Source organism: Lemur catta, chromosome 14 (assembly GCF_020740605.2).
Source record: "Lemur catta isolate mLemCat1 chromosome 14, mLemCat1.pri, whole genome shotgun sequence".
Classification (NCBI taxonomy): Eukaryota; Metazoa; Chordata; class Mammalia; order Primates; family Lemuridae; genus Lemur; species Lemur catta.
Window position 1 is genome coordinate 23,440,101 of NC_059141.1, and position 25,606 is coordinate 23,465,706.

Consider the following 25,606-nt stretch of genomic DNA (forward strand, 5'->3'; position numbering starts at 1 on the left):
GGAACGTGAGAACTCGCCCCAAGGGCGGGGGTGTATGATGGAAAGTATCTACTGCTGGGCAGGCTGGTCCCGGCCTTTGCTGAGATGTCGGCATAGGAGTCAGAGGGGGTCACACTGGGAGTGTAGTTGGGAGGATCATTGAGGCAGTTATTGGGGATGACCAGTGTGAAGGGAAGCCCGCCCCAGAGACAGGGAGAGACAAACCTGGAGCCATGGGGAGTGACATACAAAATTTTATTTATTATTATTATTATTTATTATTATTATTTATTTATTATGTGCACAAAAAAAGAAAGAAAAGAAAAGAAAAAGAATCAAAACGAACCGACGCGCTGAAAGTGGCCGAGGAGACCAGAACCGTCGGGGGACCTTTCGGAGGTTAGGCCTGGCCCTGGGTCCGGGGCCTCTGCCCGGCGGCCCCACAGGACTGGGACGCACCGGGCCTCGGAGTTCGGCCCTCGGCGCCCTGGCCGCCCCGCTCGGGCCACTGGAGCCAGGCTGGGCGCCGGCAGTTCCCTTAAACTATTCTCTTTTCTCGTTTTCCTTTTCAAATAAAAAGGCTCAAAGGGGCGAGAGATCTGGGCGAGGACTCTAAGCCTTTTCGGGTTTGTTCAAGGATTTTTATTTATTTATTTTCACTTTTATTGACTTTGTTTCTGTTATTTCGAGTCGTCACGATCCACGGGTGAGGAGACATGCAGGGCGCATCGCCGCTACCGAGAGAGCAACTACGGGGCGGGGCGGGTGGCCGCGAGGGGGCGAGCCCGGGGGCTGGAGCTGCCGCCTCTGATCTAGCCTGCGAGGACAGGGCGGCCGGGGCAGGGCTGGGGAGAGAGGCCGAGGGAGGAGCAGAGACAGACGAGAGAGACAAAGGAGAGAGACAGAGACAGAGGGCGAGAGCAGCAGACAGGACAGAAATGAAGAGGGGAGAGATGCCGGGAGGAAAGAGCGAAAACAAGGAATTACAGAGAAATAGCCAACAAAACAGGCGGGAGGAGTCCACAGGACCATGTTCGTCATTTTGCATAGAGATTTCTTTTCTTTCGTAATTTTTTGTAACATAAAAAATGCCCCCCTCCCCCAGGACGTGCTGTGCTTTAGTGGGAGTGTAGCTGTGTCCCCCCTCCCCCCCCAGCGAGCGGCGACTCTCACAGCACAGACAGCAGGGCGTATCTACAGGCAGGGCGGGCGGGCGACCGGGACTCTACGGGGCGGGGCGGGACCGACGGAGGGGAGGGGTTATATACACAGGGGTTCGCCTTCACACGACACACACCGTCTTTCTACAAAGCAGCAGCCTGTGGGGTTTTTGTGTTTCGTTCCTTTTAGCAAAGACCATCATATTAAATAAACGTAGACTTTTGTGGTTCTGTTCAGTTCCTGCCGGAGGAGGAGGCTGGGAGGTGGCGGTGGGGAGTGGGCAGCCTCCCACTTCCACCCTGCGGCAGCTCCGATGCCAGCTCAGAAGCGGCTCCCACCACTGGCAGATCGAGAGTCTGTGTCGGGGGAGGAGGCATCAAGTATCAGCTGGGGTAAGACCAGTGTCCCCGGCCTACGGAAACTGGTCCTGCGGCGGCCCGGGAGAGCGTCCGATGGGGCGGCGAGTTAGGGAGAGGAATGCAGGGCGTCGTGGGACGGGCAAAGGACGGGCAGGAGGGGAATCTGGGAGGCCAGTAGGTGGAGACGCTGAGGTAGGGGCAAGGCAGGGCTGAGAGTCGGGTCACGTGCTAGGAAGCGCCTGGGCCCTGGGGAACTAGACAGTCCAGGTGGAGCAGGGAAGAGCCAGGTGTCGGGCTCGGCCGGTGCGGGCTGCTGGGGCCTGCTCTCCTTGGGTCCCAACCTTGGAAAGACCTGACGCCCTCAAAGCCCGTTCCTAGAGCACGACCCCCACGCCCCCATTCCACCTTCTGAGGCAGGGCACACCCAAAAGGCGGGGCAGAATGGCTGGCGCAGGGGGTAGGGCATTTTTCCCAAGGGTTCGACAACGGGCTCTTCCTCCTTCTGCAGAAAGTCATTTTGTTCTTAATTTCCTTTGCCCAGCCCCTCCAGCGAAGCCTCCCGGCGCCCAAGCGTCCAGGACGGGCTGCTCCGGGGCTGGGCCGCGCTGCAGTCCGCGCTGATTGTGTGTCACAGAAACGTGTCCGGCGCGCGCGCCCGAAGATCTGGCCCAAGTCCGCGGGGTGGCTGGCCGGCTCCGGGGCCAGCGCGAGGGAGGCCGGGGCGAGCTGGGCCCGGCCCTCCTCGCGGCGCCGCGCAGTCCAGGCAGGCGGGGAGGGGCGGCGGGCGAGGTTGGGGGCGGCAGGCCCGGGCCTGAGGGTCCCGCCCGCGGCTCCACCTGTCCTGTCGTGCCTTCGACGGGGTGATGTGAAGGGTTGCGCGGGTCCTGGGACGGGGATGGGGTTGGGGTGGTGGCCGGGAGGCATCGCGTCGCGTCGGTCCTCCCTCCGGGGTGGGCGGTCAGACGGGGACGATGTGGAGGCCGAAGCTGTCGGCCTGAAGCTTGATGTGGTCCCCGCGGTAACTAGTGGCGGTCATAGGCAGCGGCAGCAGCGGCAGGGGCGGAGCCCCGGGGGGCGGCACTATAATAATAAGGGGAACCTGGAAGTTAACACAGGAGAAGAATGGGCTGGGTGAGAGGACAAACAGGAGAACAAAAAAGGAAAGAAAAGCAAAGCAAAGACCTCCCGGGGCTGGGGTCCGGCGGGATCCGGGCTGGGAGACCTTGGCTGGGCCGTGGGGCCAGTTGCTCCGAGAAGAGCCGCGTTCACGTGGCGGAAGAGGGACCTGATCCGTGACGCCTGGCTGCGCGCCCTCCAAGGGGTCTGAGAGTGAAGGTGGCGCAAAGCCTCTAGCGACCCGGGAGGGAAAGGAAGGGAGAGGAGGGGAGGGGGGGCGTCCTCGAGGGGTCCCTGGGCCTCAGTGCTGCACTAACAAGCCTGCCCCCCTGGCCCGGCCGGGCACCCAGAGGTCAGGTCGCTGGAGTGGGACCCGCGTCCGGAAGAGGCCCGGCGGAGCCAGAGGGCGGGAGGGCGGACGCGCTGAGCCGCCGGCCAGCCAGGTGGCGTACTCACTTAGTAAGGCGGGGTTGCTGAATCTCCAAGCCTCGTTGTAGGCCGTGTACTGGGGGTGGCTGTACGGGTTGCCGGAGAACTCGCTCCCTGCGGGGGGGTGGGGAGTGGGGATCAGACACGCGCACACCGTGGCGGACCCGACGAGCCCCGCCGGCCGATTCTCCAACCAGCTCCGGGTCTGAGGCGCAGGTGTCGCGGGCATGGTAATGGCCGTGGCGGGCGTGCGGGCCGCGCGGGGGCGGGGCAAGCCCGCGGTCTCCGTGGGGAGAGCAGGGGTGGGGGCGGAGGTGGGAAGCACCGATGCGCCTAACACATTGGCGTGGCGAGACCTGTGGGCTCGTGCCCGCCCCGGGCTCCTGCACTCCGGGCCACCCAGAAAGGGTTTGTCCGGGTGTGCCCACTCCGCTGCGTTGGGGACCAAGAGCCTTTATAGTGGACACTCCGCTTCTAGGAGTCACAGCCCCACGGGGTGGAAGCAGGGGCCTTGGGCTGGCGAAGAAAGGCCCTGGTGACACTGTCCCAGAAAGTCCTAAGAGTGGCATCTCAGCGCAGTGCCAATACAAGGTTGGGGGCTCTGCTGGGAAACACCCCCCTCCCGCCTTTCCCCTCAAGAGGTTCGATACCGAGCCGCGCGGCAGGGGATGGAGGCGGCGGGAGGCAGGTGGACTGCCCACTGGTCCGCGCGCGGTGAGCGGAGGGCCCCGTGGGCTGGGAGCCGTCGGAAGCTGCCTCCCTCCCTCCGCGGGAGAAAGGCCAGGCCTCCGGGTTTCCCCCTCGCCCTTTCTCCTGTGTGATGACCCCAGACTGTTTACAGTGATCCCTAACCGCGGGTTAAGTAGAGGAGAAGGGGCCCCTCTCCGAGAGGGAGCTGGGGTGGGGGTGGGGGATGCAGCCACTGGAAAGCCTGTTTATTGACGAGGAGGGAAAGCATGCGTGCAGCAGGATAATGAGCTTCTGAGCTCAACTGTGACCAAGAGGAACTGAGCTATCTCCTTCCCCATCGCTAATGAAACAAGTGTAATTTCCTCATCAGCACTAGATTCTGTTTAACGACTCCCCCCTTGCCACCATGAGCTCTCTGCGGCTCCCCTCATCCCCACCTCCCTGCAGACTCCCCACCCCCACCTCTCCACTCCCCACTCCTCCCTCACCCCCACCTTGCTGAGACCTCCTCCAGCCTCCATCTGCTCACTGCTGGGACCTTCCCCCACAAAATCTCCTTGCCCCCCACCAGGCTTCTACTTCCCCTCCCTTAAATCTGGGCAGGAATCCTTTCACCCCCACCTCCAACTCCCTTCAGCCCCTATTCCATAACACCCTGCAGCAAACATTGTTTTTTTTTTTTTTTTGCCATCACCCCTACCCCAAGCTCTGCTTACCCAGGGTTGTCCCTGAGTGTCCCTGGATGGATGAAGCCAATCACCCTCCTCTATCCTCTTCCCTCCTCCTTTCCCCCACTAATGAGAGTCCAACTTCAGGGAAAGGCCACACAGAGGGTGTCCAGAGGGAGTGGGTTGCAGGCTGAGTGAGTCTTAACCCTCTTTAAAACAAGAGTTTTTTGGTGATTATGCAAATAGGAACTTCAGCTGTCTTTGGCTTCAAGTCCCCCCCACCCCATCTGGGGTGAAGGGTTGGGGACAGCACAACCTCCAGCTGCAGTCACCAGACCGTAAACACAGCCTCTGCCTCTCTGATCCACACAGCCCAAACCCAGCTTCTCTCAGAAAAGGGGTGGGTCAGAGCCCTGGAGGCGCAGTGAGGGCGTGGGTTCCTCTGAGATGTAGGGTGTCTGGCTTGTCTCTCTGAAGCCACAGTCTCTCTGGTTCCTGCTAAGCCTGTCCTCTGTTCCTCTTAGGGACTAGCTGCCTCCTCTCTCTGGGCTGGGGTAGGTTCTCAGCATTGGTCTTCCCCTGTGGCTTGGTGTGGACCAGGGTGGCTTTGTCTGAGTGACTGACATGCCCCTGGAAATGGTTCTTGGCTCCAAGTTTCCATGGAAACCAGGGCAGGCTCTTCCAAGCAGTGTCAGCTGGCTGGGGTGGGCTGGGACACTGAGGGTGGGCTGGGGCACTGAGGGCGGAGCTGAGGCTGAGTGCTCCTCGGGCACAGGCTTGGGTGGGTGGGCGCTGTGGAGGGGCCATGACATACAGTGGGTTGCACACAACGGGGCACTTCTGTTAGCTTTCTCCCTGGGTTGCTCATGAGGGAGGATGAGGGACCAACTGCAGCCTCTAGGGAGAGAGAGGGACAGAATAGCAGTGGTTTGCAGGGTGGGATGTTGGGTCTCCTCCCACCCCCAGCCTCAGACTACAGACCACTCAGCAGCTCACCCACAATTTAGTTACCCCCACCTAGATTAGGCAGCTGCAGTATTGTCACCTACCAGGCACCATTCCTGCCAGGGTGGAGGTGGGGTAGCTTCCCTGGCCAGTGGGGGGCACGTGAGGGGGGTAACCAGGCAGAGTGGTGCTCGCCATGTCACGACCTGGAAAAACACAAAGGGGAAGGGGTGAGGTCTGGAAGAGAGGGGCCTGCCTCTACTCACACCAGGGTACTCCATGGAAAGAGGAAAGAGCTCTGCAGATGTGTGGGGGGTATGTGTGCAGCTCTGCACCTGAATGAGCAGGTCCAGTTGTGCCTTTGCATGTGTCTAAGCTTGTTAGCTAAACTGTCTGCAATCAGCTGTGTACGCACCTCTGCGCTGTGTAGCTCTTTGCGTCTCTGTGCATTTGTGTGTTTGTGTCTGCCTTTGCCGGTGTCTCTGTGCATTCCAAACCCAGATGGAGATGGGAGGGAGATGACCTGGTTTTACTCCTCCTCAGCAAGATACTCAGCTGTGGTCTCTCCAGTAGCCAAATGGGCCTCTATCATCTTGTTTGCCTCTCCTCTCCCTACCACCTCATCTTTCCTTCAGGCTTAGAGGACACCCCACCACCACCCCTATAGGGGCTGATGGGTATTCCTCGTCCTCTCCAAGTGGAGCTGCAGGTGTTGGGCCTGGCAGGTGTGGAGAGCAGGGGACCAGCCAGTGAGCTATTGTGCTGTTAGTGTTTATGGCATTTAAATGATAGAAAACCATCCCTGAAGTGAATCAGGAGCTTTGAGCCAACAGTGTAAGTGGATCAGATCAAGTTCCAATGAGCAAAATCTGCTGCCCCACCAGCTGCTGGATTTGTGTCCCTGGAGGCCTCTGTTAACTAGAGCCTGGAGGGTGGGAGGCAGGGCTTTCCTTAGCAGTGTCCTGGAATGGAGGCAAAGTGAGTCAATGTGAGGGGGGTACCGCTGGTCCAAGACATGCCTTTTGGAACATAGCTGGCCTCCCTTCCTTGCTTGGCCTCTGCATTGCTACGAAGGGGTCACCACCTCTCTTTGCAATTTAGCATGCTCTGATCTCCAGTAACAATAATTTGCTTTCTCCTTTCTCCCATACTCCCTTTCTCCTCTCCTGGGCCTCCTGGGTCCTCTTTATCCCCTCCAGATGCCCCTCATCCTGCTTGCCAGCCAGTACCACTCTACCACTCTAATGCCTCTGCCCAACACTGGGAAGGCAGGGCATGGCTGGAGGAAGTCTGAACCATGCATACCTGGCCTGGTTCACTTTCTTTTCATCAGATGGGCCCTAGTCATCAACCTCCCGATGGCTATTCCAAAGCATCTCTCTCTTTGCCACTCTCCCTTTGAAGATGACCTCACCTTCTACACTCACTCCTGAGATGTATAGGTTTCCTCACACCTACCATGACACATCTGAGTGATTCATTCTTCCCTAGGAATACAGAGCTATAGCACAGGTTTCTGCATGTCCAGCAGCCTGCTGAACACTTTCATTAGCTGTCCCCCTGTCACCTCAAACCTAACCAGTAAAAAAGCAGATTCTTCTGCTCCCCAATTGGTTATACTGACCCTCTTGAAGACCTTCAGACCAAAAACTTTGGAGTCCTTGACGTAGCCTTCTTCCTCCCACTCTAGATGAAGTGCGTCACCAAGTGTTGTCAGTTCTTACATCTTTACATCTGTCAGTGTCTACTTCCTCCACTACCTTCATAGCTCAGCTTCTAATCACCTGCCCTTGGTTTGCCACAGCAGTTTTTTGTTTCTTTTCCCTGCCTCCATTCTTCCCCCTCCTATCTGTCCCAAATGTGGCTGCTTGGCTAGTCCTCATGAAACATTGTTTTGATCACACTACTTTCCTTGTAAAAACCATCATCAATTCCCTGTAGTCTACAGTTTGAATCAAAATGCTGCAGCTTTCAAAGCCTCCTCGGTACTCTCCCCACTCAACTTTCTCAGCTCTGATTCTCGCCCCTCCTGGTTTAATTTGACTGTTTTCCCTGGCTTTTGTGCTATGAACCCTTGTGCTTTTTGCCATAACCTTTTCTTCTTCCTTACTCATAGTTTTCCTCTCTTTCCAGCTGAAGCCTTAAAACCTGACCATTCTACCCACCAGGGCAGTTTCTCTCTTGCATACTTCTGTAGCATCTGTGCTCCATGGTTTATCCTGCCATTATATTTCATAATGCATCAGCCTTGTTGTCTCAGCATGGTTGCTTCTTCAAACACATCAAAAACAACCTGAGGCAGGGCCCTGTCTTTTGCGTTATCCTGCGTAGCTGAGAACGTGGTGGATGCACAATAAATACCTGATTGGTCCTTGATAATTCTATTGCACTCACAGCCAATTCCTGATGGGTTATAATTTTTTTCTAATTGTTTCATATATGTTGGACTCCTTTAAAGAGGTAAGGACTGAGACAAAATGTAAATGTTTGAATCTGCTTTTTCTTAAAAAAACAGTTTAAACAATAGATTATGAATTTTTATAGGATGAAAAATTTCCAGTGAGGGACTCATATATTGTGACAGCTTTATCGTGCAATAGAATGATTTTCCTTTATACCTATCTAGTGTAGCTAATATCTTACATTTCTTAAAACTCAAGAACAGAGTAGAACTGCCAAGCAAGAGATCATTTCTGATTCCTAGAGATAGAAGAAAGAATTTGTGTTTGCTTTGTTGTGAGTTTTATATTATTGGCTTCTATTGTCAATAAAAGGTATACTCCTTCTGACCATCTCAGTGGAGTGGACCTAAAGTGGACAATGACAGCAATATCTATCAATTTCTAGAGAGATTAATGATATGACACTTATTGGTCAAAAAAAGGCCTAAGACAGAGGAGAGTTAGGGAAGATGTAGAGGTTTTGAAGCTAGACAGATATAGAAACACAATTTCCCCTGCCCTGTAATCTTAAAGTCTACAAAGCAGCCAGGAAAAGGAGAGTGTCTCTTCTTTAATAAACAGGAATTTAAATGCATCTGAATTTTGGTTTTCAGCTGCATGATTCCCACAGTCTGTCACACATGAATTCCTTGTCATCTAAGGTTTTGTCACAAAATCTACCTAGCTTTAGGAGAAAGGAAGAAAGGCTGGATGCCTAGAAAGTGTTTCCAGCTAACCTGGGGGCAGTACTGTTGCAGTTTATTTCTACTGGCTTTATCTCTTGCAAAATTGTAAGGCCACTTTCAGTGCGTAGAAACTTTTGCATGCTGAAATCCACCCACTGAACTGTTGGTCAAAAGGCACATTTCCAAATTCTGTTTATCAAATGGAAGCTGGGAAGTGCCATGCAGAAATTTTTTAAAATGTGAGCGAAGAGGCCCATGATGCGGAAAAAGCATGCACACTTCCTGGTATTCTGCATGTCACTGTGCTCCTGCTGCTGCAGGTTCTGTGGCCTCAGTATCACCATGAAGAAGTGCCTGTTCAGGACCCCTGAGCCAACAAATGTGCTAGCCACTGCATACAAAGCACTCTCAATGGCTTCATTAGTACACAGGTGACACCTGAAGAGCAGAAAAAAGTAGACCAAACTCTTGCCAGAGCCATATATTTTTCTGGAACACCATTGTCAATAATGGAAAACACATACTGCAGGAAGTTTTCAAATTACTAAGACTGTCATACCATTTGCCCAGCAGCATTCTGTGAGCAAGCCTCTTTCAGTGAAAGAATATGAATGGGTAATAGAATCTGTGCAAGGAAGACTCAACAGAGCACTGGGCTTTGCAGTACTACGGGCGGATGGACAAACAGGAGTGCAGACAGACTCTAAAACTGTAAGGCACAGCCACCTCCTTTATACAGACAAGAAAAGCACAGAAAAAGGAGGAATCAGTTACATGGCAGACTACATCAGTTATAAAATATGAAAGTAGTAAAGTATTTGCTTTGTTCACTGACAATGCCAGCAACATAAAAATAGCACCAGGAATCACAAATAGATAAAACCCCACATATTCTTACAAGAGGATAGGAATTTCATGTTGGATACTTGCTTTCTAAGGTTACAAGGATTTTTCTTTTCCTCCTAGAAACAGGGTCTCACTCTGTTGTACAGGCAGAGTGTAGTGGTGTTATTTTAGCTCACTGTAACCTCCAACTCTTGGGCTCAAGTGATCCTCTGGCTTCAGCCTCCCAAGTAGCTAGGATGACAGGCCCATGCCACCACGCCCTGCTAATTTTAAAAATTTTTTGTAGAGATGGGATCTCACTATGTTACCCAGGCTGGTCTTGAAATCCTGTCCTCAAGCAATCCTCCTGCCTCAGCCTCCCAAAGTACTGGGATTACAGGCGTAAGCTACCATGTCCAGAATAGGTTACAAAAATTTTAAGGATGGAAGAGCCTTCCAGATGATCAGTCTAACTTCCTTGTTTTAAAGATGAAGATATGAAGGCCCAGAAGGGCATAATGACAACTAGTAAATGACAGAGCTGAAGTTTGAAGCCACATCTATGCCACACTGCCTCTCAATGATAACATGAGGCCAGGTACTCCCCAGAAGAGCCAAAGAAAAGGAAAAGAAGTCATCCAACAAAATCTCCTATCATCATGGCTGTCATTAAGATTAGGCAAGGAAAAGGGGGCACACAGAATAAAACACTGACACCAAAAGTCTGCAGTAAAACTCCATGGGGTGAAGCATTGCTCTCCTTTGAGAGTTTCTAAAAAACAAAGGCTCTTCAAGAAACAGTAGTAGTGGAGAATCTCAAAGTACCCAGAAGTGTTAGAAGCACTGTACTTGATGAGGATGTCTTCTCAGTTCAACTGCAGAAGTCCCTGAAGATTCTAAAGCCAATTTCTACAGCAATCACTACATCTGAATCAGACAGTGCACTTTTGTAGGACATTCCTTACCAAATGGGCCAGATCAAATCAACTGTTTTGGAGAATCTCAGTGCAGCTCCTCTTAACAAGTACAGAAAAGCAAAGTAAAAGACTTTATTAAGAAATTGAAAAATTTTAGTCATCAGATTATTTGTGCTACTTTAATTGTCGGGTCTAAGATCCAAGGGCAGAATTATGCTTCTATTTCCACCTGGACTAGCTAGCATTCATTGAGTACCTTCTGTATTCTGGGCACCATCCTTCATATTTTATATGTATTATCTCATTTAATCCCCATTTCACTCCCATGATGTTGACATGATTTTAATTCCCATTCTGAAGATGAGAAACTGAAACTCAGAGGGGCTAAGTATTATACCCAAGATTTCACAGCCAGATAGCAGGCCCTGGGCTACAGAACCAGCAGTACACTTGGAATTGATTATGGCATGATATTCTTTACTATTGTAGACCCAGAAAATAGATAGGTATTTGGTCCAGGAAAGCAACCTGGGATCATGCTAAGCTAACCTTTCCTCCAACAGAACATCTTGTCACTTCTTGTTTCTTGTGTGTTTCAGTTTCTTCCATTTTCTATAGTGAGGATTTTAAATTGGAATTAACTGATCCTATAGAGCCCCACAGATGCACTTAAGGGGTTCCATATAAAGCTATACATTAAATGTTATAGGTATTATATATGTATATCTCTCTGGGGAGATGGTACATGGCTTTTATCATATTCTTAAAAATATTCATAGATTCAAAGATTAATAAGCACTTTATAAAAAACCAAAAGAACCTCTGTTCTTTGGCATAGGACACTGATTTATTTGCAACTACTTGAATTGTACCAAGAAACAAGATCATACAAAGAAGACCAAAATAACATGTGCAGTAGCAGGGAGGCTTATCTCAAGTCAAGGAAAATGTCAGCATTCAGAAGATCAAAGAAATAAAAAGGAAGCCACCAAAGAAGCAGAAACTGCTGCTAGTGATGGCTCAGACAAGACTTATTAGACATAGATTTATATAGTGAAAGTTATCTTCAATGAGTTCAGAGATGCTTTTCCTCAGCATCTTTCTCTGAAAATGAGTACTTTTGCTACCCACTTGACACCATGGAGGACCCTAAGGCCAGAAAACATAACTCTTGTTTTACTATCCTCTCCTCAAGTTTTGTCTGCTTCTCATAAGGTAGTGAAAATGGAGACATTAGATTTTTTCAGGGTTGGCATTCTGTGCCTGCATCTGACACATGCATTTATAATGCTTACAAGCATACACAGTTACGAAATTTGTAATTACTGCCCAAGTCTACATTCCTTTACATTACTATGCCCGTTAGGATCACTTTATGACCCATCCAGGTCATACACAATACGCTAAAGTAACAAACTTTAAATCTGTCCAAGGAGAGAAAGGAGAGAAAAAGAGTTTTCTACATATTTCATTTTGTTTGTTATTTCCCAGGTTTCTAAATCCTCCCAAGGCTTTGTCCTCTGGGGGCTCCCAGCCCTTGGCACTGTCTTGGCCCCACACTCAACTTGAAGCTTGCCTGAGCCAGGTTCCAGCAGAGGGGGCTGTGCCTGTAGCTCAGGGCCACGGGCTCCTGCAGCCGATCAGGGCTTCCACTCTCAGCTGGACTTGAGTCCCTGGTGTGTCCTATGGGCTCAGTGAGGTCTGCACCTTGACAGCTAACCAGCTGGACACAACCAGTCATGCTATTGCCACCCCTTCTCCCCCCAGCACACTCCCTCGTCTGGGCTGTGTAGCCTGCTAGCCACGGGCTCACAGGAGGTGGTTTCCTTCTGCCTCAGCTGGACCCTGGAGCCGCGGCATCAGAATCCTGGGATCAGACAGACTCACGAGTGTTGGGGAGAATCACATTTTCAAAGGGCTATCTTCTAGTCCCACTCCCTCATCTTACAGAGGAGGAAACTGAGGCTCAGGGAGAGGGGCGACGTCTCCAGCCCTCTCCTCAGTTCACTTCCCTATGCTGCCTTCTCTGGCTCCATTCGAGAATTGCAAATACAACTGGGGCTGGGCAGGTGCTGGCACTCCGGAGGCTGGGCCCTGGTTCATGGATGGGCTCAGAGCAGGAGAGACCCTCGTGCTGGGTGGGCAGAGGTTAAGCCTGTTTGCACAGTGTCCTGATACTCCAGGTCTCCCAGTTCCTCTCCGGCTTTATTTTGTTCTCTGAGAGCACTGAATTGTCAGCTCTAATCCTTCCGAAAGCACAGTGTTTTTCAGGCGCTCTGTGTAAGTGAAACCCTAATCCCAAGGAAAACGGCCACTTAAGCCGCCGGAGCATTAGGCTGCTCTCGGAGCCAGAGCCGCGGGATTTCCTCCCTCCCTGCCCACCAGCCCAGCCGCCACTGCCACGGGGAGGATTCGGGCAGAAGGCACGCAAAGCCCTCTCAGAAGTGACAATAGTGGCAGAGCTTGCCTCCCAAAGCTCAGGGTTAAAAAAGCACTGGCTTGTTTGTCCTGAGGCTATAGCTAATAGTGGAGAAAGAAAGGCTTCTGATCATCCTGGGGAAGTTGGGGGGGGGTCTTCCTGTCACCTTGGGAGTGTCTGGCTGGCCCTCTGGGGCAAACAGGTTTCAGGTCTTGCCTAGGTGGCTTTGAGGCCACCAGGACATTTCTGAGCCCTTGGTCCCAATACATACCTGTATCATTCATTGGGACACCACTATTAGGATTTCTGGTCATTCGGAAAAGGTTGGGTTGACTGACTGACTTTTACTTAGCTGATGTTTTTTGTTCTTAGAAAGTGCCAAATAATGGACTAAACAAGCTTAGTACTAGGGGATCCCCTTTTGGAGAACTCCCCTTTGGGACACCCCAGTATCTCTAAACAACATCTACAGCAGCTGAAAGGTTCCCTAGATTACTAGCTAATCAGGAAAACAGTGTCCAGTGTTCTTAATTAGTCACCCTTTGTTAGCCTGAGTTGGCTACTATGTGCACTTGATATAAAGATCATTGATTTCTTAAAAATATTTTTATTCAAGTTCAGACTGACCTCTCTCTCTGATCTCTAAATGCGTTAGTGAGACCATACTGTGGGGAAATAAGCACAGTCCATTTGGCACGTTCAGCCTTTTGGGTCTCATGGATGGAGAGAAAAGAGGAAGGGGGGTAAGGAGAAAGGCCCATGGTAATGGGTCAAAGATGAGCTCAGTTTAGAAGACCACAGACCTACATCTTTGCTAAGATGCCCCCAAACCCTCTCCATGACACTCGTCCTCTCTGCAGCCCATTCTTGGCCTATGTGCTTCTGCCATGGCACCTTCCTGGGGAGAGCAGGCCAGCATCACAGGGTGGCTGGTAGGCACAGACGTGGACATGGGCTTGGAGCTGGAGGTTGGATGGCACAGCTTTTATTCTGCTCAAATTTGGCCTGACTCTCTGAGCCCTAGAGTGGATTAGTGCCTCTTTTCAACATCCTTTACCTCCAGAAGTGGATTGGATAAAGGAGGAAGGGAAGGAGCCCTGATCCAATGACTCCTAGGCTACAGGCCCAGGGCAGCCACCTATCTGTCAATGTCTCATTGCTATGGAAATGCCCCGGTAATTAAATCAGAGCTGAGGTCTGGGCGGGAGGTCTTTGGGGATGTGGCTAGAGGCCTCAGGGGTATGGGGAGGAGGTTCCGTCTTTTCTTTGGGCCTCCTCAGCCTCAATGAAGGGTCTAGGACCTGTGGGTGCTGAGGAGGAGCCCTCTGGCTTGGTTTGGCCTCCACAGTAAAGGGCTCTCTGACTTCCACATGTCTGAAGTTGCCCTAGCCCTCTCCTTTCAAGGTTGGAGAGGAACTCTGATGTCTGTGCCCTAAATTCCTCTAGCTAATCAGGGGCTTTGAGCTGACAGACAGGACTAGGAGACTCCCAGCCTCCTTCAGAAATATTTCTCAGCCTTTATTGCCCTCTCCTCCCCCAGAGGGGCTGGCCAAGGGCTAAGCTGTTTGTTTTATGGAGGCAAATGCAGTTGCATTGGAAGGGGGTTGTTAACTACAGGAAAGAAGCAGTTCCTGGAGGTCCTCAGGACTCACTGAGTAGTAGGAGGAGGTTTCCCATGGTCCACACCTCTATCTGCTTGCAGTCCACTTGGCAGACCATCTTACATGTGGGCAATGATCTGAACTTCTAAGAGATGGCAGTCCTTTCTCGGAAGCTACACCCAACACTGCTCTTACTGGTCCCCAGGACCCTGGGGCCAGCCCCTGCTTTCCAGCTGTGAACTGTGCCTCAATGGCCTCCCCCACCTCCATTCAAATAGGCCAGCTTTGCAGGGACCAGTGTCTTCTGCTCCCTTTCCCCGCCTCTGGGGCAGCATCCACATCTCCTCCCGGATCTTAGTTACAGCTTCCTTCCAAGCAGCTGTCTCTAGGCATTGAGAGAAGTTTCTCCCAAGCTCTGGAATAAAACCACCTTCTCCCTGCCACAGTGGGGAAGCTAATAAGGCTTCCCCCCACTACTCACCAGGGGGGAAAGTACCGTCCTTGTCTCTAATTCAGATATTTTCCCAAAGAAAAGGTAAGATTCTCTGTTGAAACCCAGCAGTCTGGGAGCTTGGATAAGCTGGGAAAAGACTCCAATCCCAGAGCTGCCTGAGGCTCAGCTCTTTCCTTGCTTCTTAGACCCCAGGCAATAAGCCACGATGTGGTCTTCATTCTTTGCCCTTTGCTGTCCCCATTATCTGACAGTTTGCTGAGCACTGGTGGGGCAGGGGACTTAGAGATCTGTGTCTGTGATGAAGACACAACTGATATTTCTCTTTGATCTTTTTCGGAATATTAAACATGCTTAGTTTATAGTGCTTTTGGATTATTTTATTAGCTCCAGTTCTCAGGGGCTGTTAATTGTCCTATTGCTTCTGCTAACTCTCCCTCATGAGAGTTTGTATTCATACGAGGTGTGTGATTTTTTATAGTGAACTCATCTTTAGTGGTGGATTTTTTTTCCTGTGGGAGTCCCAAGTGCTCTGGATTGTAGAATGTCCCCACAAGAAGGTCTGCCTTTGTTCCTGCTGGAGTTTCTGAGTTGGTTACTATCCTGGACAAAGTTTTATGTAAGTTCTTGGCTTGGGGTTCGTGCAACATATTCATAGAATAAATTTGGACTCTGATCCAGGGTTAGGCCTGGGGTCTCCCCTTCTCATGGTGACATTTCTTCTCCCTCTTGTCTGCCTGGGTTGTTAGAATGAGTTTGTGTGTTTCCCTGTCATGGAAAGTGCTGTCCTTATTCTGTTCCTGGCCTTATGCAGGGTAATACTCAGATCTAGCTTTGATTCTCCTGGTCCCAAAGTCATGTCTCCTGACTGGTGTGTTACAACCCCAATGTCTCCCAGTTAGGCTCTAACCCCAGTGGGATGCCAGCAGTCTCTTGTACAGCACCCTGGCTCTGAGTTTCCCTCTATTTCTAGCACCACAGAGTGAAATGTGGCTGTGTATTAACACTTTTTGTTGTTACATTTTATCTAACTATGTTTTGGTAAGCCTGGTTCCTAGACATCACTTTTAACTCCTCCATCACCTCTCTGCAACCAAAATGAGGTGGCAAGAGCTGCACTTGCACAGGGCTCTCCCAGTCCTTGGCAGCGATGCCCACTAGAGGCCAGTGAAGCCCACTGGATGCCGCAGCTCTGGGGACTGGCGCGTTCCCCAGCTTCTAGAGTGGGCGTGGAGCTGCAATCACTGACTTCCTCCACCACTGCCGCTTCCATCTGGGCTCCAGGGTGGGGAGCCTGCTCTCTCCTTCAGGGTGGGCTTCCACTGGGTCAAGGGACTCTCTACTCCTCAGAACGTCTTCATCTCCTGAACTAGTTCTCCATTTCACCTCCCAGAGCAGCCAGTGTCTGTGCGTGCTCCTCTGTCGCTGCAGCCCCGGCCAGGCACAAGGAGGGAGGGGTTGAGGTGAGGAGCCGTGGGGAAGTGAGACTACCTTTTCTACCCATGGTGGGAGACTTGAAGGAATGAGGCTCCAGCATGCAGTTGGGGCCAGAGTCTTCACTGTAAGTGCCCTGACCTGGCAGGCCTGGGGATGACTGAGAGGTTGATGGTGGCCCCCTGTGGATCCTTTGGAGGGGTAAGAAGGTGATGGGAAGTACCAGCCACAGCCAGCCAGCCCAAGGAAGCCTGGGGCCAGAGTGCCCCTGACCCATTCTCTCATGTAGCTGGTCCCTTTTTCTTTATCACTTAGGAGAGACTTGGCTCCGTTCCAGACCAGCAGCCTAGAGCCGTGGACTGGAGAGAAGAGATGCCGCTGAGCTAGAGCAGCCCAGAGGCGGAAGGAAAAGTGGGTGATAAATTTAAATAACCAGCTTGACTTGGCAGCTTGCTGAGTTGTGATGCAGTGAAATTAAAATCTCGGCAGAACTTACAAACACCACCCAGAAAAATCAGTCTCTCTCCTTGGTTCCATGATGGAAGGTGGGGAGGGGAGGCTATGGGGCCGAGCCCTAGCCCCTGGCAGCCACCCTAGCTTGCAATGTGATTAGCTGTGTCCTGGCCCACTGGGCCCCACTCTCCCCTCCACACAATAGTCCAGGCTCCTCTCTCCTCTCAGTCCTGACCTTGTGGAACAGCTGCATCAAGTGGCTGGTGAAGTTTGAAATCAGCCTCCAGTGCCAGGAGGTGGCAGGAATACCAATAAGGTCTGGCTTTTCGGGCTGGACTAGGGCACTCCTGGGCCAGTTTCCTTAGCACTCATCCCTAAGGGTTGCAGCCTCAGCTGCCTGTCCTGGGGAAGGAGATGAGTGGGGTGCTGGAGATGTGGGGAATGAAGAGGGCTCTTTGAGCACCTTGGCACTCCCAAGCCAGGCCGTGGGCACAGGATGGCCTCCCTGCTCCCTCACCTTTTTCACACACACCTGCCCAGAATCGCCTGCCTACCTGAAAGAGCCTTCCTTTTTCTTCCTTCACCAAAGTCCTTAATGTTCTCCAATAAAATAAGCTTTTTAAGACTCTTTGAGGGGAATTTCTACAAATACACCAAGAGCCTCTCCCATACCCAATCCCTGCTTAGAGCCTGGTTCTCACAAATACCAACATCTTTCTAGAAGAACTCACTCACCCAAAGTTCAGCTCTCCTGTGTCTGTTCTCCTTGCATCACTGCTCTCTGCTGCCCACAAAGTCCTGGCCCGAAGGCTAACATGCTGGACCCACTCCTGAGATGGCCCGTGAAGTCTCTGGGCAATGCCCCACTGCTCACCTTGACAGTACCTCCAGAAAATTCTGTTTGTCCCCATAATTAACACATCATGAATCATTCATCTTTAATAGATTATGCAAATTAGGAGGACATAAAATCAACAAAGATCAATAACTGCAGCAGTTTAATTGCCAGCAAAAACATTTTAAGAATGAGGATAATCTGCAGCCCTTTCTCGAGTAATGGCACTATTAATCCAAACACTGGATCTTGGCCTGAGTGTGGAAAAATCATTGCCTACCCCCACTCCCACCTCCCTTCCCCCACCCTCCACACACTTCTCTGTTTTTGGTAATTTCCAGTTTCTGAGCGAGTTTCCCCGTCATTACCACTGGTGAACAGCTCTGAATGTTAATGGTTCTGCTTTTGTTACTCCTCACTTGATTGAAATGTCGCATACAGATTGAGATGTTAGTGCTAACTTGCCACCTGGGAATGTCAAGCTGGGTCTGAAATGAACTTTTCTCACACTTGGATCCAGATGGATCAGCCGGAGATGTTCCCAGGCTGAGCTGGGACCGTTCCAGGGCCATGGGGGGGAGGCGGGTGGGGGCTGCTCAAGGTGGAGACACTTTTCTGCACCAGCCCCTGTGGCTCCTGCAGCAGGAGCCACACCCTGAAGATCCATATCGCCACCCCAGGAAGTCCTCCCCTTTCTGGACTGTGGCCCTGAGCACAGGGAAGCACAGCTGGAGTTAGAGAAGTCTCCTGGGTTCTTTTGCCAGTTGCCTGGGGTGGCCACCTTTGGAAAGTGACCACTGTACCTACAGCAGATCAGAAGAAAAGTAGCCTGGCTTGGGCCATCTCTTTGCCTTGGGTCAGAACACCCAGTGGTTCAGAGAGCTTCCGAGTTGGGCTAAGGAGGGCTCGTGCTGGGGACCCTCACCCAGCTAACCCAGCTAAGGTCATTGCTCTCAATAAGCACAGTCCAGCTCTCCAACACTTCCAGAACTCAGCCTCTGACTTCCTAGGCTAAGAGCTCCCCTCCATCTAGGCTGGAAACAGTTGTACCAGGACACCCCCTTAAGGAGAAGCTGAGAAAGTTAACAGCAGTGCTCTTCCAAGTCCCCAGGTGGAGGCTGGGTGGCCACTCACAGCCCAGTTCAAGCTCAAGTGCAGCCAAACTCTCAGATCAGCTGCCAGGCAGAACCAGGGCCCTGTCCCACAGCGGGGACTGTGCCTGCTCCCTGTCTTTGCCACTGGCGGTGATGCTAGCTGCCTGCAGCCCTGCTGCCAGGTCCCCAGGCCGCCTCCGCTTGCCTGGCTCGGCAGGTAACGCCTCAGTGTCTCCCAATTCCCACTGAGACCCTTCTCAATCATCCTGTCTCCCAAGGAACAAACGGCACATTGGCTTTAGTGTCTCCAGAATAATTAGGTGAATTTTAATAACACTTCAGTGTGTGTCTCTCCCACTTGGGCACTCTCCTGGCCTGGAAACCCTTCTGCAGTGCCAGGTGCCATCCACAGCCTGCAGCTCTGCAGCCTGGAGCTTCATCCGCTGGCCTTTCTCTGGACCCCACCCGACCTTCTATGCTAACTGCCCCTGCTGCTGCTAATCCTGGGGGCTCCTGGCCATGGTGTCCCTTCCCCTTGCATTTGACTGTGGATCAGGCCCGACCCTACCTGGATTTGAAATCAAGAGTTGGTCTTATAGTAACTTGTCTGGGAAGCAAGAGAAAGACTGCAATAATTGCATTCATCTATAGCCCCACAGAGCTGGGCGCCATGCCCTCAGCCCAAAGCCACAGCCTCCCACGCTGCCTGGATTAAGAGGGCTGCAAGTCCTCCTGGAGCCTTGGGGACACAGGCGTGTGGAGGCTGGATACTGGGCACCCATGCTCCACTCCACCAGCCTGGCCTATTTGCCCTCTGCATTCTTCTGCACATGTCCTAACAAGAAGCTCAGGATTCTGGGCACCTTGGGAAGGCAAAATAAAAGGCAAAGCCTAGGGAGAAAGAATCCCAACAACCCTCCTAGCTTCAGCCTTCCCAGGCTGGAGCCCACAGACGCCCTGACCACAGTTTTTTCTCCCCATATCTGCACACATCTGTTCCAGAAGCACCCTGGTTTTGGAGGCTCACTCTCTATGCAGATATCATGGCGGGGAGCCCTCTTGTCACACTGGGCCCCAGATGGCATGGGCCAAGGCGCCCCTCCACTGAAAGCAGAGCCCCCACCCTCCTGGAAGCCCCCTTACCGGTCACAACGGGGTATGTCTGCGTGCCTGACACGTTGCTGCCCAGCTCAGGGTTGGTGGACGCAGATAGACTCGACTTGACTTCATCAAGCCCAGGGGTCAGGGCTGGGAGGGAGTACTCATTCCCCTGGGAGGAGAGAGAAAAGCGACAGCTCTCTATTGATGTGCACACACAGAGAAAGGGCTTGGTGTGCAGATGGGGAGGAGGAACAGGGGAGCCCTCCCAGATGGGGTAGAAGGAGATGGCGGGGCAGAGGGAGGGAGAGAAGGTGGGGCGGGCTTGGCGTATGATGGAGAGTGTTGTGCAGGTGGGGGTCAGCTTGACTTGGTGAAACTGGAGGTGCAGCCTATGCATTTTGGGTGGTTATCCCAGCACCCTTTACATTCCTGTAGCATCTCTTGCCTAAGAAGCCCCAAGGGCAGATGTAGCAGTGGGGGTCCCCTTGAGGTCCCCCTGGGGTAGGGAGCCTTGGAGAGGAGGAGCAAACCATGAGGTGATGGCAGAGGCAGTAGCTGTGGGAAGGGCCTAGTGGGACCTCCAGCCTGGCACTGCTGTGCTGGCTGATCGGGTGCGAGCGCCCCTTTTTTAAAAACAAACAAAGACAGCCCCACGGGCCCCTCGCTCTCTGCCTGTGCACTGGGGTATGAAATTGGGGAGGGGGAGAGTCCACATGGCTAACAGAAGGGTGGGAGGGGGCCAGTCATTGACTCTGAAAGGGTGTCCTGCCCGAAACACTCGGGTAATTGCCTTTTTATTGCAGCCACCGCCAAGCCAGACCCCAGAGCTGGGCAGACCAGGAGCTTGCACAAAGCAGGAAAAGTTGCTCTGATTAATATTACGTTAAATTAAAACTGATTTTCTGCTCTTTCGGGTCCGTTTTTTTCCCTTCCGCTTCCTGGCCCCCCCAGAGGGCCCCCTCCCCTCCCTGGCTGGACGGGATTGCCTCGTCATTTCCAATTCCTTCTCGTATTGATCTTCCTGTAGAAATCAGTTTTGTAATTAGCTGCAAATTAGGCCTTCTACTGGGGGTGAAGCTGCCCCCTGATTTATCACCAGAGTAATTCGCTGTGATCGGAGAGAAATTAAAATGAACTCAATTAGGCTTCGGATTTGCTTTATGGGCCCTGCTCCGAGTTTCAGGGGGAAAAATGACTGTGCTGATGTTTAATAGTCTAATGAAAGTAAATAAAGGTTATTCATTGTAATACAGCCAGGGACTCGGGGAGGGTGCACCGAGCCGCCCGCCTCGGCCGGCTCCTCCTTTGTTGGTTTATGGCTCAGGGCACCTTAAAAAGACTTTTGATTTTTGTTTTATGAAGACAAACAGCTTATGGGATAAAAGGATGGGTGGGGAGAAAGGCAAGTGGCTGGGAGCTGTTGGAGTCTGAGAGTGGAACTGTGCGGGGTGGCGCCTGTGGGCTGCACTGGCGTACACGTGTGTTTGAGTGTGCGCACACGAGTGTGTGCCCGAGCAAGCACAGCAAGCTGTGTTGTGCTGCAGCTGTCGGCCTGGCCTGGGCCGCACGTCTGGGAGGGATGGGAGCATACTGGGGGCTATGCTGATGCTGGGGGAGGCGTGTGCTGGAGGTGTGCCGAGCTGGGGGTGTGGGGCAGGACACCTACTGGATCCGTGGGACCGATGGGGCTAGCGGTGATGCTGGGCAAGAAGAGCCCCACAGGCCTGCGTAGACTTTCTGTAGGATCCTGAGGGGGGTTGGGGAAGGGATACAGCCAGAGGATATTCCTGAGTACTCTGTGCCGGAACCACAGAGTGGCAGAGCTGGGAGGGACTTGACAGACCATAGGTCCAAGCCCTTCATCTATGGATGGAGAAACTGAGGCTCTGAAAGGGGATAAGATTTATGCAAGTTCTTTTTTTTTTTTTTTTTTTTTTTGAGACAGAGTCTCACTCTCTTGCCTGGGCCAGAGTGCCGTGGCGTCAGCCTAGTTCACAGCAACCTCAAACTCCTGGGCTCAAGCAATCCTCCTGCCTCAGCTTCCCAAGTAGCTGGGACTACAGGCATGTGCCATGCCTGGCTAATTTTTTCTATTTTTAGTTGTTTTGCTAATTTCTTTCTATTTTTAGTAGAGACAAGGTCTCGCTCTTGCTCAGGCTGGTCTCAAACTGCTGAGCTCAAGCAATCCTCCCACCTCAGCCTCCCAGAGTGCCAGGATTAGATTTATGCAAATTCTTGCACCCAGAACTCATCATTTCTAATTACTATATACGTACCATAATGGCTTTTCTTAACTATACCAGAATGTCCTTGTGCAAGCATGTTCACATTGCACACACACGGTGCACACATATGTAACACATGCAATGCTGGGTATGCACGTGGCATTCAGTGTACAAGTTGTCAAGGGGCCTTGTTCTGCCCAGTTCCTTTCCACTGCTATAAGCAGAAAGCTCCTTCCTCACCTGTTCTGATTTGATGTGCTCTGATGCCTGGAAGACGTCAGGGTAGGAAGGACGCTCAAAGACCCGATCCAAAGCTTCCAGCTGCTGCTGGGTGAAGGTGTCAGCTCGCAAGTGCTTCCGCAAACTGTCCACGCCACTCTGGGAGTCTCCATTGGGGACTGAGCCCTCAGACACATCTGGAGGACACATGGACACTTGAGGCATTAGCACCAGCCCAGCGGAGGGGCAGGAACAGTGCAGTGGGCAAAGGTGGTGGGTACCTGGCTCTGGCCCCCAGGGCTCTGCACCCTGACTGGGACCCCTTAACCCAGCTCCTAGGCCAGGAGGCTGGCCCTGCCTCAGAGAGCTAGCTGAGGAAGCCAGAGCCTCTGAAGGACCTGGGAAGAGAAGAGGACATAGTCACGGTGTGGGGGTCAGGAAGAACTAGGCAGAGGTGGAGCCAGAGGGGCTCCTAGGGCCATCACCCCAGGTCATGTCTGTCCCACAGCCTGCGTCAGCCCGGGGAGGAGCTGGGTGTCTCGGACCGGCATTGCTGAGCCTGTGGAGAATTGAACTCGGCTCTGAGATGAATTTCAGTTCCACTGATTCTAAGGGTTGAAAATCATCAAATCTCTGAGGCTGAGTGTAACGTGGAGACTGGGTGAAGTAATTAACTTCAGCACTGAGGAGGGAGAGGCTCTGAAAGCAAGGCCGAGGCATTCTGCCTTGGTTGGGCCAGGACTGTCCGAGCAGGAGGAAAGAGGTATCACTTGATCAGCAAGGCCCCTCCTCGGCAGAGGCTACAGAAGGGCATTTGTGGATGCCAGTGTGCCCTGGCCACCCTGTCAACCTCTGTCTCTGACCTGGACCCTGGCTCAGGCCTCTGTGAGGAGCCAGGTCCTTGGCCACCTGGTTCCTCCTGCGGGTCTCCACAGGGAGCTGAGACTTGCTCCACAAAGGAAGAGCCACGGTAGTGTTACACTAGTGCCCACTCCCCTTGGAGCTGCAGGCCAACCATGTGTCCATGTCATGCTCTGCCCAGGCGTTCTCGCCACTCTGCTATCCCTGCCTCTGGCATCAGGTCCCTGGGAGTTTTCAGAGCATCCACTACGTGCCTGCTCTACTGCCTCTCCCTGAACCCTTACCCTGCAACTCTCCTGCCTGAAGGTGGGTCCCCCCAGCATCAGCTCGGCCGTTCCTTGGCCTCCCTCAGGCCACAACCAGCTGGGGAGCCTTGGGCCTGGGGCCAGCCCATGCTGGAGGCTCCAGGGTGTTCCTCTGGGACTGTTATATATATCAGTTTATAGGTGATTATACGATATGATATAATCAATATTGCATTATATACAGTAACACCGTACAGTATCATTCGGGAGACCATAGAAAATATCACATATTGATTAACTCAACCTGCAGCCACCCTCCCTTGCTGGCCTCCTGGATGGAGCATGGGGTCTGCTTTCCCAATGGGACCTCCCACCTTCCCTCCAGGCTGTATTCTGGAGGGGGCAGGAAAGCAAAGAAAGAGTGTGCGTGCGTGCGTGTGTGTGTGTGTGTGTGTGTGTGTGTGTGTGAGAGAGAGAGAGAGAGAGAGAGAGAGAGAGAAGTCAAGATCAGGATCAAGTCTGAGGCAGGCAGAGACAGGCAGCCTCCATGCTATGCCTATATTCCTATGACACAAAACTTGGTGGTTGTGGCTTTTTCAGCATAAGGCTCTGGAATAGTTTTTGGTCTCAGAGTGTATATGCATCCCTGTGTGTAAGTTGAGGTGTGATAAATTTATTTTTCCCTTTGTGTGAGTATTCTCTGTGTATATGCCTGTGTACATATATAAACATCCAGATAAATCAGAGTCTGTGTGTGTTTAAAGGACAGAGTACCAGCCTCTCTGCAAGGGTGTGTATGTGTGTGTGTGAGATTGCATGGGGAGGGTGAACCCGCATCCCCCATTTCTCCTGTGTCTGCCTCTTTTTCCAGATTGTGCCATCATCCTAATTCCGCTCCCCCCCCCCCCCCCCGTAGCTATTTGTGTGTTCCATTGTGTCTAATTCTTCCTGGAGCCCTCATACCTTTTGGGGAAGTCCTGCTGTCAGGGCTAAAGGAGGCGTCAAGTGTCTTTGTGTACAGTTATTGCAGTGTCACCAAATCTGTCCTGGGGCATGCAGTGTGCATTTGTCTGTGAGGGTGTGTGTGCATGTACGTGTGTGGCAGGACCCACATCATGCTTCTGTGTAGACTTGTGTATATGCCTGTGTGTGGCTTGGCTCACCCCACGCCTGTGTGTGTGTATGTGTGTGCAGGAGCTCAACTGAAGCTTTGTCCTCAGGTCACTGGCTGGAGGAGTCTCTTTGCCTTCATTTATTCAGGGGCCCTTCAGATCTTGACAAATCTGTCACTCTAAATTTGCGAGAGATTATGGTGCTCTCTCCCCAGCCCGCAGAGAGGTGATATATGATATCTGCTGCCCCTATTGATTGCCTGATCTGGTGGCAGAGGCCGGCGAAATGAACTTGAAATGAACATCATGCCTCAACTCATTGTGCGTATAATACACTACTTAATCCCACATTTTTCAGCCGCTATGGAATTCAATTGATCAATCATGTTCCACTGATAGTACTGTTTTAGGGGTTATTGCTGCTCCCTCCACTCACTGACCTTTTTATTTATTTATTTTTTTGTATACTCAGGCCCTGGTGGTAAGACAGGTTACAGAGGCAGCCCTGGTGGAGCGAGAGGGGGAGGGCAGGGGAAGGCAAAGGAAGCCTGCTACTGGCAGAAGTGGCAGTGGGAGGCGGGAGAAGGGAAGAGGAGGAGAAGGAAGGTGGAGGGAGAAGGCAAATTAAGTGGTGTGATGGAAGCAGGCAGAGAACCACCTCCGGAGGCTGGAGGAAACTCCCCAAAGGAGAAGGAAGGCAGCAGTCACAATGTGTGGTGAAGGAGCACACAGCAAGTTGTGGGAGCAGCGAGGGGGCCACCGGGGCGGGGGGAGGACAGTGGCATATCGCTGGGGGACAGGGAGGTAGCCCTCTGAATCCACCATAGGTCCCGCAGGCTCTCATGGGCTCTCTCCAGAGGAGGGGTGGTGTCCTTCCATCAGCTGGGCAAGGAAGGGAGGGATGACAGCCGGGGGGGGAGTGAGCAAAGGAGGTTGGGAGAAGCCCTGGGTCAGAAGGTCCAAGGAAGAGAAGCTCAGGGAAGGAGGAAGCCCAAAGGCATGGGAGAGGCAGAAAGAGGGGGAGGAAAAAGGGAAGAAGTCTCCCACAGCAAGCCAGGGAAGTGCTGGCTGGGGCGAGGACACTTGCTGCAGGAATAAAACCAGCTGGCTCTGCTTTCCTGAAGCCTGGGAGGGCAGCTGGAGGCCTGAGTGGGGGTGGCTTTGGAGGGTACGAAGAGAAGGAGGAAAAGGAGAAGAGAGTAGAGGAGGAGCAAGAAAAAAAAAAACAAGGAAGAGAATGAAAGAGGGAGGGAAACGAAGCAGTTGCTAGTGCTGACCATCTGGAGGGCCCTTTCTGGGTGGTGGAGAGAGAGCTCAGGGTGGGACTTCCCATGGGCAGT

General features: G+C 52.3%; 1 protein-coding gene across 7 annotated transcripts in view; it reads right to left on the reverse strand.

Annotated features, from left to right (window-relative positions):
• Positions 1-220: 220 nt before the first annotated feature.
• PAX2 (paired box 2) overlaps positions 221-25,606 on the reverse strand; it is an 89,346-nt gene continuing 63,960 nt past the window's right edge. For 2 of the 7 annotated variants that reach the window (XM_045568609.1, XM_045568614.1), the window contains 6 exons: positions 22,070-22,245; positions 19,647-19,773; positions 5,452-5,553; positions 5,217-5,299; positions 3,072-3,158; positions 2,506-2,598 (listed from right to left, as the gene is read on the reverse strand). In XM_045568609.1, the coding sequence (XP_045424565.1) occupies positions 3,072-3,158; positions 5,217-5,299; positions 5,452-5,553; positions 19,647-19,773; positions 22,070-22,245 (575 nt within the window). In that variant the 3' untranslated portion in view covers positions 2,506-2,598. Of the gene's footprint in view, positions 2,599-3,071; positions 3,159-5,216; positions 5,300-5,451; positions 5,554-19,646; positions 19,774-22,069; positions 22,246-25,606 lie in introns of all 7 variants that reach the window. The other 5 variants (XM_045568608.1, XM_045568613.1, XM_045568612.1 and 2 more) reach the window with 3 other exon arrangements.